The 16,359-nt window shown below is 44.0% G+C and overlaps 1 protein-coding gene across 2 annotated transcripts in view; it reads left to right on the plus strand.

Moving 5' to 3' along the window:
• The first annotated feature begins 15,367 nt into the window (after nt 1-15,367).
• Lonrf3 (LON peptidase N-terminal domain and ring finger 3) overlaps nt 15,368-16,359 on the plus strand; it is a 40,464-nt gene continuing 39,472 nt past the window's right edge. For both annotated transcript variants that reach the window (XM_021153854.3, XM_021153855.3), the window contains exon 1: nt 15,368-16,338. In XM_021153854.3, coding sequence (XP_021009513.1) covers nt 15,519-16,338 — 820 coding nt within the window. In that variant the 5' untranslated portion in view covers nt 15,368-15,518. The remainder of the gene's footprint in view (nt 16,339-16,359) is intronic.

Below are 16,359 nucleotides of genomic sequence, written 5' to 3' on the forward strand. Positions count from 1 at the left end.
GCTTACAGACAGGAGCCTAGCATGGTTGCCCTCTGAGAAGCCCAACAAGTAGCTGACTGAGACAGATGCAGATACTTACACCCAACAAATGTACAGAAGCCGGAGACTCCTGTGCTTGAATTAGGGAAAGACAGGAAGAAGCTGAGGAGGAGGGCAACCCCATAGGAAGACCAGTAGTCTCAACTATCCTGGACTCCTGAGATCTCTCAGACACTGAGCCACCAACCATATGGCATACACTGGCTGGTCCAATGCCCCAGACACATATACAGCAGAGGACAGCTGGGTCTGGACTCAGTGAGAGAAGATGCAGCTAACCTTCAAGAGACTTGAGGCCCCAGGGAGTGGGGAGGTCTGGTGGGGTGGAAGTGAGGAGTAGGGACATCCTCTTGGAGACAGGGGAGGAGGAATGGGATGAGGAACTGGTGGAGGGCAGAACAGGAGGGGGATAACGACTGGACTGTGAAAATTATTTAAAGTATTTTTTTTAAACCAGGAAGTCCGCCAGGCGTGGTGGCGCACACCATTAATCCCAGCACTTGGGAGGCAGAGGCAGGTGGATTTCTGAGTTTGAGGCCAGCCTGGTCTACAGAGTGAGTTCCAGGACAGCCAAGGCTACACAGAGAAACCCTGTCTCAAAAACCAAAACCAAACCAAAACAAAACAAAACAAAAACCAGGAAGTCCTTTTCTATGCCAATGAGTTTAAACATATTTCATTTCTATTCCATTGCTCTATGAGTATGTTTTTATGTCACTAACATGCTGCTTTTTATTACTGTAACTTTCTAATATAACAAAATCTGGAATACTATCAGCTGCTTTTTTATTTTTTAGGATTTTTTTTGATATCGCAAATCTGTGTTTTCATATGAAATTTAAAATTAGTTTCCAATTCCTGTGAAAATTTCTGTTTGGATTTTTTTTTGGAGATGAGTATGTAGATTGCTTTTGGTAGGGTTCCATTTTCACAATATTTATCCTGCCAATCCATGAATGTGGGATATATTTCTATATTCTTCAATTTCCTTTTTTGATGCCTTAAAGTTTCCATAACACATGTCTTTCAATTCCTTAGCTAGATTTATTTCAAGATTATTTTTGAAGCTATTGTAAATAGAATTATTCCCCTAATTTCTTTCTCGGTCCGTTTGCTATTTGTATATAGGAAGGCTACTGATTTTATGTGTATTGACTTTGTATCCTGCTACTTTGCCGAAAACATTCATCATCTGTGGGAGTTTTCTGATAGGATATTTAGGATCTTTTGTGTATACAATTATATCATCTGAAAATAAAGCTTCTCTAACTTCTTCCTTTCTTGTTTGTATCTTCTTGATCTCCTTCAGAAGGCTTAGTGCTCTAGCTACACTGACTAGGTAAGAAGAGAGTGGATATCCTTGTGTTGTTCCTGATTAGAATGGAAATGCTTTTAGTATCTCTCCATTTAGGTAGATGTTGGCTGTGGGTTTGCTGTAAACCACCTTTATTATGTTGAGGTATGTCACTTATATCCCTAGTCCCTCCAAGACTTTTATTATGAAGAGATGAAGGTCGTTCCTGCATCTAATGATGGTTCGTGTCCTTAAGTCTTTTTTACGTGGTGAGTTATATTTATTGACTTACATATGTTAAACCATCATTGCATCTCTGGGATGAACCTACTTTGATCATAGTGGCTATTATTTTTAATTAGAATATAATTTTATCACTTCCCCTCTTCTATTTTCTTTCTCCAGGCTCCTTCTATGTACTCCTCCACTCCCTCTCAAATTCATGGTCTCTTTTTCTTTAATTGTTATTGTCACATATATGGATAAATGTATAAATATGACCTGATGAGTCCGTTTTATGTTGATCGTATGTATATGATTTCAGGTCTGACCACTTGGTACTGAACATCCAACTGGTGTGATTTTCCCTGGAGAAGAGCACTTTCTCTTGCTCTCAGCATTCCTTAGTTACTTACAGTTCTTTGCTTAGGAATGAAGTCCTCTGAGATTTCCCCTTTCCACAATAACATGGCTATTGGTGTCTTCATTGTTCCATTTCTGTTTAAGAGAGCTAACTTTTTAGTCATAAATTTCTTTAATCTGTTTTTATCATGGAAAGTTTTTATTTCTCCTTCAAGTTTAATAGATATTTTATCTGGGGTTAATAGCCTAGTTTGATACTTGTGGTCTCTAGGGTCTTGGAGTGTATCTTTCCAGGCCCTTCTGATTTTAAAGATTTCTGTTCAAACATCAGGTATTATTCTGTTAGGTCCCTTTTTATAAGTGACTTGACCTTTTTGCCCTGCAGCTTTCAATACTTTTTCTTTATTCTGTGTTTTTGATGATTTAACTATGACATGTTGTGGAGAATTACTTCTCTGATTTGTTTGACCACAGTTATAATCATTCTTTCCAATTCTTTGTAAATTCCTCCAGATCATTTTCCTTTGGGGGTATTACTATTAGATTTGTAGTTTTTGCTTTTTCATGCATGATTTTTCCCTTCAGCAGAGGTGTTTACAGTGTTCAGGGTGAAGCTAATTCATAAATTCATAGCAGGATTGGGATATCAATTTTCTGTTTTTCTAGTATTTGAGAATATCACCTCTGTTTGGGGCTTCTGTTTTTCTGCTACAATTGGGTGTCTTCAGAAATTTGATTAATGATCCTAGAGCTAGTTTCACCTGACAGTACTGACTCAGGGCTCAACAGGGCAACTGAAGTGTGTCAGTCAGGATGTAGCATGGTTCTGGGAGTCTAGGTAATATGTGATGGCTGAAAGGTCCTTGGTGGACATCATAGGTTGGATCTGGTGAGTCCTAGAGGAAGGGAGACAGGCTGAGAAGAGGAGGGTGGCTGTCCCTGGCAAGGAGCTGAGGGACTTGGGTGACTCAAATGATGGTAAACCAAGAGGAAGAGCATAGGAAGCATACATACTTGGGTCCTCCTTATGAGCTGTGGCTACAAGCACCACCACCAACCCACCCCTGCAATAGCAAGTTTGTTGGAATCAGATGAGTCCAAAAGGAAGAGAGATGAGCAGAAAGGAGGTGGCTATCCCTGGCAAGCACCCTAAGTACTTGGGCAACCGTAATGGAAGATAATGAGGAGAGGGTACAGCCTACTTGGGTCCACATCACATTTGGTGGCTATAGTTGAAAACAGTTCATTATTTCTATCTATTTATATAGTATTTACTGATTTTGAGACAAAAAAAATCACCATATAGCTCAGGCTAGACTGAGTCACAATCCTCTTGCTTCAACAGTGTGTTGAAAATTCTTTATTTGTATCATTTCTTTTTTTATTTATTTTACTTGTTTGTTTATTTTCATGAAGGAAGGTGGACACACACCCTGTTACTACCTCTTAGCCAGACATAGAAGTTTCCATGATTTTTAAAACTGAAGAAATTGACACCAACAGCAGTTAACTTTAAAAAGAACCTGCACACGTTGTTGACAAACTCAGGAGAGTAGCTAAGATTGCTCATTTCTAGTTTGAAACTGAAACAAAAGTCTTCCTTTTTAAAAAGGCAATAATTGATTACATTTGTTTTCATGTGTGCTTGTGCATGCATATACATACTGTGTTGGGAGGGGGGTTACTCACATGCCACTGCACACATGTGGAAGTCAGATGACAACTTACAGGAGTAGGTCTTCCCTCTCACTATGTGAGGTTCTGGGCTTTGAAGCTCAGGCCATCAGGATTGGTGGCAAGTGTCTTTACTAGCTGAGCTACCTCACTAGCCCTCAAGTTACTTCTTATCTTTATAGTGTCTTCTGGGGCAAATTGGTTGCAGAAAGGTTAAGTCAATCAGGATTATACTAAGTAAATGCCTTTGAGTTGAGAGTTCTTGAAAGGTTCTGATCAGTTCCCCTGGAATCCCAATCTGCTCACCTATGTGACAATGTTCCTGAGTAGGTGGCACCATCTATGGCAGGCAGGGCCTTTGAGTCTATTTGAAGAAAACAATGTGTGAAACCATATCTGTGACTCAAATGACTCGAGCATATATGTCTGTACTATCATGAGTCACCCGACTGTGCAGCTGGGGGAGCCAGAAGGGGTCACTGCCTGTAGGCTTTTCTCAGGAATGGCTCCTCAGAGTAGGAAGCCACTGGGGCTTTGAAGGAAAAAAAACAGTGTTCCTTGAGGGGGCGGTAAGGCAAGACACCATCTCTGCAGGCCCATGGTAAGGTACACGCAGATCCTCCTACGGTCCTTGGTTGTAGGAGAAGGAGGGAGATGTTTTCCTAGATAAAGGATAAGCAGAGTATTTGATGGGAGTTTTGTGGTGATGAAAAGAGTGAAGAATGGCGAACCCTTTTAACCTACCACACAATTGACTCCTCCTTGGGATATTACTTTCATTATATATAGAAAGCAAGATTCTTTGCAGGTCAGCAAAAGCTTGATTGTCCTCTTAAAGAAGTGGGGCATTTGTTTCAGACAGTAGAAATTCAATCATGTGGTGAACATGCATTGATTACTTACTGTATTCCTGGAGTTTTGCTGTGGGCTGAGTCACTGGTGTCGAAGACCTACACCTTGCTTTAGTTTACAGTCTCAACAGACAGAGCAAGATGCACACAGTTTCTTAGGGACGGATCGTCTTTCCCACCCCACTCCCTCTGCCACTCACAGAAGTGGCCAGATGTAGACCTAACTTCAGGTCAGGGTGGAGCAGGGGAGAAACCCCATAGCATACACCCTGGAGAACTTTCAATATAGTGTCAGACAGACAGGGAGAAGCCCTGGAATACCATATCAAGCCCCTCCTTTATAGCCTGCTTGAAAACTGGCCGTGTTTGGCAGACTCCCTTTTCTGCACGTGCTCACTCCTCCACATTTTGTTGAACTGAGAAAGATGAAAGCTGTGCTTAAATTAATATTTAGCTTCTCTGGGAAGGTACAGCCCTATGAAAAGTCATGCCCAAGACTTTGTCAAGGCTCTGTTATCACCTGTGGCACCTGCCATGGTACTCTGCACAAGGATGAGTATGTGAAAAATGTGGCGTGAATAAATCTGTTGCTCTTACTGTTCTTTCTCTTCCATCTGCACAGGGCTTAACTGTGCACACAGACCTTCCTATGCCATTTATTTCTTTAGATGCCTTGCGGGATATTAAGTGAGATGACTGGCCTTGCCCTCATGGATAGGGATGATTGCCCTGGGATGCTGAGACAATGAGAGGGTATCATGAATGTTTCTTGATCCTGCCTCCTCTCCACACAGGTGGCAGCAAGTCATTTGGCCTCTTGCTGACTTCCTAGTTACCACACTGCAGCGGAAGAATGCTGTAGATGCTCTTCAAACAGAAACACCTGTACAGGGGTGCCTCCTCCATAGAAGAGGAGTAAAAAAGCCCAGGCTTCTCAAACACAGCCTCTCCTGCTGCTCATGAAAGCCTTGGAAAGGCAGCAGATCATAAGAAACACTGGCTTCTCACAAGACTCAACTTTGACTCTCATATTCCAAGGACATCACCTTCAAAGGCTCTGTGACCTATACATCTCAACTGCTGGGAGTGTAGCTGCATCAGACTGCTCCATCCTTCCTATTGAGTATGAATTGCTACCCGAGCAGTTTGTAGCCCTGTGTGGTTTGTATCACCAAAATCTCCTTGCTTAAAGACTTTCCTAGCTATGAAAGAATAATGCTGCCATCATCGCCCTCTGCATAGGCAGTGCCTTGCCATTCACTCAGACAACATTCCATCATCTTGATGCCTCAGGGTAGGTACATTAAGTGGATGTTCTGTAAGCTGGAACTTTTGCCTCCTTGTTCATTTTTCTTCTCTCAGTGAGTTTTCCATCTTCGACAAAATAAAAATCTTCTTAATACAAGTGTCCTAGATAGAAACATACCTATGTATCTTGGTTGACAGTTTAGGTTTGATAACACCAGGCTCAGCAATTCCAGGACAGGGACATATTCCCAAGTGAGCAAAGAGTAGAATTTCGGAGAAAATCCCTAACTCCAAGGGCATTAGATCAAGAAACCTATTTGCTGAGCAGACTGATAGGCAAGTGTTTACTCAGTTTGAAAGCACATTTATTTTTAAGAGGCATTCATAAACTTATTGAATTTCAGTGTATTTTTTGTCTATTCTCCTTTGGTTTTCAGATAGGAATTTATGAGACAAATATGACTAGCTATATCTCACAGCTATTTGTGGCTGATGCTGACATTTTTAATATAAATTTTTTATTATCACTTCTTGGCCTTTTGGCTACAATCAAGTGATCTTTTGTGTTGGCATCTATTTATTGTACATAATGATGAATTTCATAACGATTTTTCATACTTTGACTATATTCTACTCTCCCCCCTTTCCTTTCCCCTCTCCTTTGTATTATTCTTATTCATTTCCTTTAGACAATCTCATTTCTGTTCTAGGGTTCTATATACATGTGTGATTGTATGTATCTATCTAAAATCCAGGATACACAAATTGGTGAAAACATTCGATGTCTATGTCTGATTTCACTTAATATATTTATTTCTAGTTGTTTCTATCTTCCTGGGGATGACATTATTTCACTCTTTCTGGCTTTTCCCAGCCTATTTATCTGAGCCTCCCTGGATTGGAAATGTTCATACTGTAAGTTTCTTACTCACTTAACACTCAATTGAGTGGAAGGTAAAAGAATGTTCTGAAGGTTAAGGATTCAAAGACACAGTGCATTGATGGGCCATCGAAAACTCTGATAAATCCCTTCTGAAATGACATTGCTGCACAGGAGCCACTGGGGAAACAGGGCTTAGGAGATTTTTCACAAGCAGATCTAAGAACTTTTGTACCAGCATCATCATCTCATGAAGTAAGTGAAAGGTGTCAGCATGGGATGCCAGAATCCTTTCTGACAGAATGGACATTGTACAAGCTACTTAGCCTTCCTCGGCCCCAACTGCTCAGCTTGAATGAAACTGCGAGAAGTATCTAACTCCCAAAGTGTCAACCGAGGTCATCCACTCAGTCCCCAGCTCTGCTCTGCTCATTTTTTTTTTTGAAATATCTCTCAAATACTGTGCTTCTTTCTTCTCAGATATATTCTAGTCTCTCCACTGTGATCAATGTTATCTTTTTAAAAGAAAACAAAAGAACACATCTCTCCTTTATTTCTAGTCCCTGGCCTACTCTGTTATCTCCAAGATAAAGATTCCAACTCCCAAAGCTGAATGTAGTAGCTCTTAGAGAATGGCCACAAGTTGGAGGACCAGCCTGAGCTACATAAGTGAGCCACTCATGTTTTAAGGTAAAAGAAAATATTGCAACCCCTTACTCTGATCTAAAATAACTTCTCATGACTGACAAGTGCTTCACTTTTTAGGTTCTCCCACACCATTCTTAATTTTTAGACTGCAGTCATAGCAAACTAACAGTTCTCTCCCAAGGCAGCTTCTTTCACCTCTAGCCTTTGTGCTACTTTCTTGCTGTACCTAGAACACTCAGTCCTTCCAAGTTGCCCTTCCTTTCCTTTAGCTATTGAATTGTGCAGAATTCTGTGCCCTTATTATCCTCCCAGGAGGTCCTCCCCCAATCTGAACTGATTTTCTTCTGTGCTTTCCCTCCCCTTCGTGCTTCTGTCTTCTTAGCACTCATCAACCTGATTGAAACTGCCCTTTTCCTGGTTTCTTTCACCCACTCAGTTCTGCAGAACTGTGTCTTACTCATGATTATGTTCTCAGAAGAATCTGTTGAATGAATGATGCATGTTTAAGTGTTTTTAAAAGTACAACCTGCTATACTAGTATTAAGCATTGCATAATATTATTGTGTTCAACTTAGTTATTTAATAGTTTTGATATTAACTATTATCACAGTTATAGTCATTCTGCTCCTTTCTTAAAGCTGATACTAAATAAGGTCGTCAAGTTATTGAACATTTAAAGTGGACTAGTCTGAGGTAAGATTTGATGTGATGATGTCATTTATAAACTAGGCTCTCCTATAAGTATTATTCCAATTTTTCAGATAAAAAAAAAACTCTAAGCTCACAAATGTAGGTTCAACATCATTGAAAATCTTACCTAATGTCTAGCTACATTTGTTGTTGCTGTTTTTGAAACAAGGCCTAAACCTGCAGGTTAGGCTACTCTGGAACTTACCCTGAACTCCAGGCTGGTTTTGAACTGGCAGTGGTCCTTGTGCCCAATCTCCCAGGTTCTGCTTATAGGCACATTCCACCATGCCTAGCTTCATAGCCAGATTTTGGATCTAGATGATTCAAAATCCTAGGCCTGACAAGCTTTCAAAATAAGGTAATTATCAACAGAGGAAAATGATAATTCACAGGAGCCGGGCGTGGTGGCGCACGCCTTTAATCCCAGCACTCGGGAGGCAGAGGCAGGCGGATTTCTGAGTTCGAGGCCAGCCTGGTCTACAAAGTGAGTTCCAGGACAGCCAGGGCTATACAGAGAAACCCTGTCTCGAAAAACCAAAAAAAAAAAAAAAGATAATTCACAGGATCAGAAAAAAATGTGTCGATTATGAATTTGCTGAGGTATTGATGGGCTGCAGAACTCCTGGAATTCAATAATTGGAAACAATTCCAACATGATATTAAAAATCAGTACAGAAACCCAAATATATATTTCTGTAAAGAATATATACAAATGTCTGAAAAGTGTATGAAGTCATTGCTCATCAAAAATGCTAATTGAAACTACAATGAGATAACATTTCACGAAATTAAGAAGTTAGAGCCCTTGTGCATTGCTACTGGAGATATAAAATGGTTCAGTTGTTGTGAAAAGTGCTATGGAGTTTCCTTAAAAAAAAAAAAAAAGAGAGAAGTAACTACCACATGATCCAGCAATTCCACTTCTAGGATATACCTTACAGTGTTAATCACAGGAGTTCAAAGGGATATTTGTTTACCACAGTTTAAAGATGTACTATATACAATTAGCACAAAGGTGATGCAGTCTAAGTGTCTATTAATAGAGGAATAGATAAATGTGTAGAGTGTCAATATCATTCATCCTTTTAGTGTTGAGTACAATTGGAAAATTAACTGCTAACTCTAACCATCTCCTTGTCTTTCCAATGTCAGGAAATTCACTCTTGATCAATCCTTTTTTGTTTATTTTTACTTTTTTAAATGGTGAAATAAGTTTAATGTATAATTAATTCTAATTTTATTTATTTACATTCTAGCCATTGCCCTACCTCCAAGTCCCCTTCCCACAGTTTCTTATTCCACTCTTCCTCCCCCTTGCCTCCAAGAAGGTGCTCTCCCTCACCAGACCTCCCCCTTCCCTGGGGCCTCAAATCTCTTTAGGATTAGGCACATCTTCTCCCACTGAGGCCAGGCCACTCAGACCTCTGCTATATTTGTGCCAGGGATCTCAGACTGCCCTGTGTATGCTCCTGGTTGGTATCTCAGTCTCTGGGAGCTCCCAGGGGTCCAAGTTAGTTGAGAGTGCTGGTCTTCCTATGGAGTCACTCTCCCCTTCAGCTTCTTCAATCCTTCCCCTAATTCAACCATAGAGGTCCCTGACTTCAGTCCAACGGTTGGGTGTAAGTATTTGTGTATATTTCAGTCAACTGCTGGTAGAGCCTTTCAGAGGACAGCCATGATAGACTACTGTCTTAAGTCTCTTCTCCATTTTTGTCCCTGCAGATCTTTTATACAGGAACAATTCTGGGTCAGAATTTTTGACTGTGAGATGGCAACCCCATCCCTCCACTTGATGTCCTGTCTTTCTGCTGGAGGTGGGCTCTACAAGTTCCTTCTCCCTACTGTAGTGCATTTCATCTAAGGTCCCTCCCTTTGAGTCCTGATGGTCTCTCACTTCCCAGTACATTCCCTGGTACATTCTAGAGGGTTCTCCCACCTCCCACCTCTGGAGGTGGCAGATTTCCATTCATTCTGCTTTCCTTGGGGCTTCTCTTCCCCCAATACCTGATTATGTTATTTTTATTAAATTATTTAATTTATTTACATTCCAAATGTTGTCCCCCTTCCCAGTCATCCCTCATAGAGTTCTTCAACCCCTGTCCCTTCCTCTTTGACTCTGAGAGGGTGCTCCCCCACCCCCTCTCACTCACACACCCTCATTCCACCTCCCAGCATTCCCCTTCCCTGGGACATCAAGTGTCTACAGAATTAGGCACATCCTCTCCCACTGAGGCCAGACAAGGCAGTCCTCTGCTACATATGTGCCTGTGCTGGGGGCAATCTTTTAATCTGCCTTTTATTTCTTCTCTCCTAAGGCTATAATGCTCCCAGACAGAGCCTCTAGATCTTACACATTATCCACTGTTCCACTGTGTCCTAAGTCAGAATCCAGTCCAGTTTATTCTTCTCCTGGAGAGAAGATGCTTATTCTAAAGGTGGCACACACACATTTTCCTCATAATCATTGGCAGATGGCTGTGGATCCCTTCTGTTCCCAGGAATGATAGCAGGACTGTGCCTTTTCCATCACTGGGAGCTAATCGTGACAGTGACATTGGACATCATTATTAATAGGTGAAGAACATACATCTTACTCTTTAGAAGGGGAAGGTGGTTTGGGCCAAGTCACACAGTGAAGTCAAAAGAGCCTGCTGCCAGCACAGGCCTTGCCATGGCTTTCCTATGTGGCCACTAGGCCACCAGCTCCACAACTTTGCTCCTTTTTTTTTTTTTCATTAGACAACAGATTCGCTAGCTATGGAAGCAGGTCTGGATTGTCTTGGGGATAAATAAAGAAAACCATCCTCAGTTTAGTATTTTATGATCTTGCTTTGCTTCCTGCTTGGCAGGATACCTTACCATTGAAAATCCCTAGCCCTTCAGTTTGCCCTCCACTCAAATGTAGCAAAGAACTCTTGATATCCCTGGGGTCCTTTGGGGATACCAAGTATGAAGTGGGGAAAGTAAGATCTGCCCCATCCTTTCCACAGGTGAACACTAGACCACATAGAGCATCACATTTGCCTGGGAAGTTTTAATACAAATGCTTGGGCTAGGAGGACAATGGAATGGTAGAGCACCTGCTGAACCTGTGTGAGGCCCTGGATTAAACCCTCAGCACCAAAAAAAAAAAAAAAAAAAAAAAAAAAAAAAAAGGTACCCTGGGGCTTGACCAGCTCAACTTTGAATGTTACACCTTTCTCAGGGAACACAGCTCCAATGTCAAAGAGTCCCCTTTGAGTTGAGAAGCTGTTCACATCCTCTGCCACCTAACTCATAGGCACCTTCTTTGTGAGATTGGAAGTGCTTCCTTCTGTTGTCTTTGAGCACTCCCCATGAACACACTGGTCCCCCAGCCTTGACACTTCTTCCATACTGCCTATTGTTGTCACCTGATAGTTTTAGAGCTTTGCTTCTCATTTCTTCAAGAAACTCCTGGAGAGTAGGGAGTGTGTATATCACATCCTTATATTATTGCTTCAAAAATGCCAACTTGATTAGCACACAGCACATATTCAGTGCACATTGGTTGAACTGGTGGAAGTCTTAAAGATGGGAAAGCTGATATAATTTCTTATTTGGACAGATGCATTTTGTCCTTTGGAAGCAAAATGATCACATGGGAAAGCTCACATAGAGACAAGCCCTGGCTTCCGATCCTAGCTGTGTCCTGAACTTCCATTGTGACGTGTAGTAAGTCACTAGTGTTCCCTGGCACATCGTTTCTTCATTTGTAAAACCAGCACTGATAAGTTAGCTTCATGTTAGTACTAAGACTTGGGCTCTTCTGCATAGCTATGGGCAGTCTTTTTTAATGTCAAGGTGTGAAGGTCTTTAAAGGGTATAAATCAATCCTGGGTTCTGAAATGAGAAACTTGGCTAAAGTCTGTGAGTTGCCAAGCTCCTCTGCTTTGTGTGTGTGTGGAGGAGAATGTTATTTACTTCCCACCCATATCCTTGACTTTGAACCCGTTCATCCCAGGAATGTAAAATATTATCTCTACACCTGCTCCCTTCTTTTTATGAATAGATCAGGGCAGAGGTACAGTGAGCGCAGCTGGATGTCTGCTTGACCCTCTGAATGTTTCCAGCTTGTACTAGGATTTCCATTATTATGTGTAATAAAACCTGTTCCAGAAATGTATTGTGAGGAGGATTGCTGTTGGTTTTTTTGTCTTCATGGGTTTCTAGTTTGCTCAGAAAGTCAATACACAAACATGGGAGACAAGATGTACTACTATCCAAAAAGAAAACACCTGAGAGCTAAGGGTTGCTTAACAAAAGCTTCAGTCCCTGGAATACAGTCTGCTACATAGGCACTACTAAATATAAATGTATGAAAATGCCCATGACTCTCAAATTTTTATTTTAAAGAGAAATCCTTAATGAAATTATATCTCAAATGAGGTGGGTATGAAGCTGTCTTGGTTGAGGAGAGGAGATGGGGGGAGTGTCCAGTTCTGCTTAGACTCCCCTCTGGGACACAGGGAGGTTCTACAGAGCCCAACTGAAAAACTTTTCTTGTAGCTGGTAAAAATGAGAACTGTTTCAATTATTGCTTTCTCCCCAGTTCACTTTGACTATGTGCAATCTTAAAAAAAAATAGAATAGAATCTTTCAGTAGGGGAATATGTGCATCTGAAAAGAAAAGGCTGGCAACTCTCTCCACCTATTCTTACTCCGGGAATCCTCCAGTTATTACTGGGGAAGCATGGAAGAGGTTATTTTCAGTAGGAGACTTCCACCTTGATTCACAAACATATATGAAATTAGTGTTTGTTTAACTTACATAAAGAAGGAAAGAAAAACACTGTGGTAGTTTCCCCAGCATTCTGTGGAATGCTCGTTGGATGTAGTCTACTACATTGGCTCACAATGTAAAGTTCTTCTATAGAATCTGGTCTGGTCAGCAGCTAGCTAGGTGCAACTGCCTTTTGCACCAGAGGCCTCTCTATTACCCTAATAATCAGAACCATTCCTAACCAAATTCATGGCCAGCACCCTGTACATGCAGGTGTCCAGAAGAGGCCTGGAAAGCACATCCTTCCTCGTACAGGCAGGACTGTGACCATCTGCCCAGCCTGGCCTGACATCCTTGTTTCCCCATCACCAGTAGATTACAGAAGGATAAATTCAAGGAGTGTACTAAACAGAGTGGTTTAAGAAGCAAGGCACATCCTCACCACTGCATTTGGAAGACAGTTTGGGATAATGTTTTGGAGATGTGAAAGGGATAATGCTTTTAAATTAAGAGGTTTCTTGTTACCGGTGTCATGGTCCTTTCAAATGAATTTTTCATGCCCTGCAGATTGTCCTTCCTTATAGGTGTCAGAAGGTGTAGACATATAACTAGTTCTGGGAATTCCATTTGATAGCAGAGTAAACTAAGGAGTGAAATGATTGTCCCAGTTCCAGATAGCAAGCCACCAGAAACTGCAGCTTCTTCTCTACTGACTTTTCTCCACCTCCTCCATCTCCTGGTCAGTCTCCTGATGGGCTCCCTAGCTTCAGAATCATGATAAAGGACAGCCTTTGGAGCCCTGTGCTCCTCTGTAGCTGCTGCTGAATTCAGTCTTTAGTCCCAAGCATGCCCCACCTCCCCAAACCTGCCATGGAATATGGAATAGTTATTTGAGATTCAGTAGTTAACGCCTGAAATCTGGTTTTAGGATCAAGAATACTCAAGGTTAGGGCTGGAGGAAACTTTAGGACCCCAAGCATTTGTTCAACAAAGCCAAAACTAGACCAAGTTTTCCTCTGTTGTTTTCCTGCTTTTCTGATTGAATCCTGAGCCTTTCTTTCCTTGCTCTCTTTCTAGTCTATGAACTGCTTCCCTTCTCTACTCTGTCCCTCGGTGTCCTGTCTGACCAGAGGGGGGCTGCTCTGAAGTGTGCTGCACATTGTCTATACTTATTCTCCAGGATCTTGGTGTTTGTTGGCTTAAGACTGGATTAAGGACCTCAATGCTGGCAAAGAGTCTATCATCCCAGCTCTGAAACAAGACTTAATCCCAGCTAAAACCATCCCAGACATTTGTTTAGAAGTGAAAATAATAGGTTTAGATGATATTGCCCAAGACCCCCCAGCTAAATGGCCACAGCAGGAGGCAACTTGGAGACACTCAGCTTGGAATCTTAATTTGAGCACTCTCCAGGACCTGTAGGCGCGGGAGGGAGGAGGAAGACAAGAGCAAGCCTGACTGAACTCAGCCTTCCTTCTTGAAGCAGTCTATCCTGAAGTGGGGTATTCCAGAACCCTGCCTGTTCATTTTGTTCATGGCTCTTGTCTGAAATGCAAAGGCCAGCAGTAAACAAATCCTTGTGTAGTTTGTGAGCAGTCTGACATTTTTTTAAGGGGTGCCTGGTTGGGAACTTCCCGCCCCACTCCTCAGCCCAAGCCAGGCAGTACAACTTGTGTTCAACCTAGCGCAAGGGTACAAACCCTAAGGTTAGGCATGGGCTGCCAGAAGTCAGCTTCTGTGAACCTGGAGGCTGTTTAGCAGCTGGGCTGTGACGGAATTCTCTGATTTTTTTTTCTGGATTTGCTCAGTCTTGGGCTTGTATCTTCCCTCTGCTTCCCACACGCCCCCCCCCCCCCCCGAGTTTACAGCGAACTCAGCAAACTCAGCTCTCAAGGTGGTGCCCATCTGGTCTCTGGGTCCTGGAGCCAGTGAATCTCCAGGGGGGGTGCCCGCTCCAGCACTGGTCCCTGAGTTGGGGGAGGGAGGGAAGAGGAGGAGAGCCGGAGGGCGCCTCTCTGGGGTCCCAATGAGCAATCCAGTATAGGATATACGACCTGCGTTCTTCCCTTGCTGCCCAGCACGGACTGCCTAACTTGTTTTATCCGCTGGACCCTTTGCTCGTGATTCTCTGTCTCAGTAAGAAACAAAGAACTCTCCTAAAACTGCCCTAAGTCACTTTTGGGGGGAATCCCTCAGGAAACCCAGGAGCTTCAGCAGGGACACTTAAAGCTCTTCTAGGGAACAAATGAGGAGTTCTTAGGTGTCCCTAGGTGCCTTTGCAGACATCAGCCATCGCCCCCTGGAGGGGAGCCTGGCATTCCAGCAACTTCTGTGACTGGAGCCGATAGGGACCGGCCTCTCTCGGGCGGGGGACTCCAACAAGCGGCTGGCAGAGCGGACCTGTTTGCAGACTACTTTTGAGGTGGGATGGCAAAGAGTTTAGAGCTGGAAAAGCGTGGAAGAAGAGGTTGTGTACCTCTCCCCAGTCCAGAAAGGACCCAAAATCGCAAGTGAGAAAGAAAGAGTAAATGCAAACAACCTCAAAAAACAAGCCAAGAAAAGCCAAGCCAAAAGAAGCAAGCGCAAAGCTGTTACAAAACTGTCTGGTTTTGTAACAATTTCCTCGCTGCCGGCCAATGAGCAGCGTGGTAGGAGTCACGTGGTTGCGTTTTATATAACGCTTCGCTGAGACAGACAGTTATTAGGCAGCGCGGGGCAGCCGGCATGGAGCTCGGGAGGCGAGGCAGACTCGCGCGCGCGGCGATCCCGCCTTCTCGCTCGCGCAGCCCGCTCCCAGCCGCCGCTCTTTCCTGCTAGTTCCCTGTTCCTAGACGCCTCTCCTCACTCCAACCTCCGCAGTTCCCTCTCTCAATGGATTCCCTTCAGACCGCACAGATGGTGAGCTTGTCCGCCGAGCTCCGCAGCAACAACTTGGAGCTGGCGGAGCCGGAGGAGCCGGGGACATCAGCGGCCGCAGGGCAGTCAGCCGCCCACCCGGAGGAGGTGACACCCGAGGGCTCCCAAGCTCTCGGGGCTCAAGAGCCCGAGCTAAGCCTGCCTCTGGCGGTCCCGACACCGCTGGAGTGCAAAGTCCTGCTCACGCAGGCGGATGCCTTGGCATCTGAGGGGCACCTTCGGGAAGCCCTCGAGGTGTACCGACAGCTCTCCGAGAGGCAGCAGCTCGTAGCGGAGCAGCTGGAGCAGCTAGTGCGCTGCTTGGCCGACAGTGTCCCGCAAGAGGAGCTGGCCTCCGACTCGAGCGGCACTTCGAGCTGCTGCGCCGCGGCGCTGAAAGAGGCAGGGGAGGCCGCGGCCGTGGCCCCCGAGGTATGGGATGGCTTTAAGTGCAAGAAGTGTCACGGGTTTCTCTCAGACCCGGTGTCCCTGTGGTGTGGCCACACCTTTTGTAAACTGTGCCTGGAGCGCGGGCGAGCCGCCGATCGGCGCTGCGCTCTGTGCGGGGTCAAGCTCTCCGCTCTGATGGCGGCCAGTGGGAGGGCACGCGGGCCGCGGCGCGCGGGGCAGCCGGCGCCCCTGCAACTGCGAGTTAACGTGGTACTCAGCGGCCTCCTGGGCAAGTTGTTCCCGGGCCCCGCGCGGGCGTCGCAACTCCGGCACGAGGGCAACCGGCTGTTCCGCGAGCACCAGGTGGAGGCAGCTCTGCTCAAGTACAACGAGGCTGTTCGTCTAGGTGAGTCCCCCCCCCCCTGCG

The sequence above is a fragment of the Mus caroli genome, unplaced genomic scaffold, assembly GCF_978045245.1.
Source record: "Mus caroli unplaced genomic scaffold, Mus_caroli_1 scaffold_5, whole genome shotgun sequence".
In the NCBI taxonomy this organism is placed as follows: domain Eukaryota; kingdom Metazoa; phylum Chordata; class Mammalia; order Rodentia; family Muridae; genus Mus; species Mus caroli.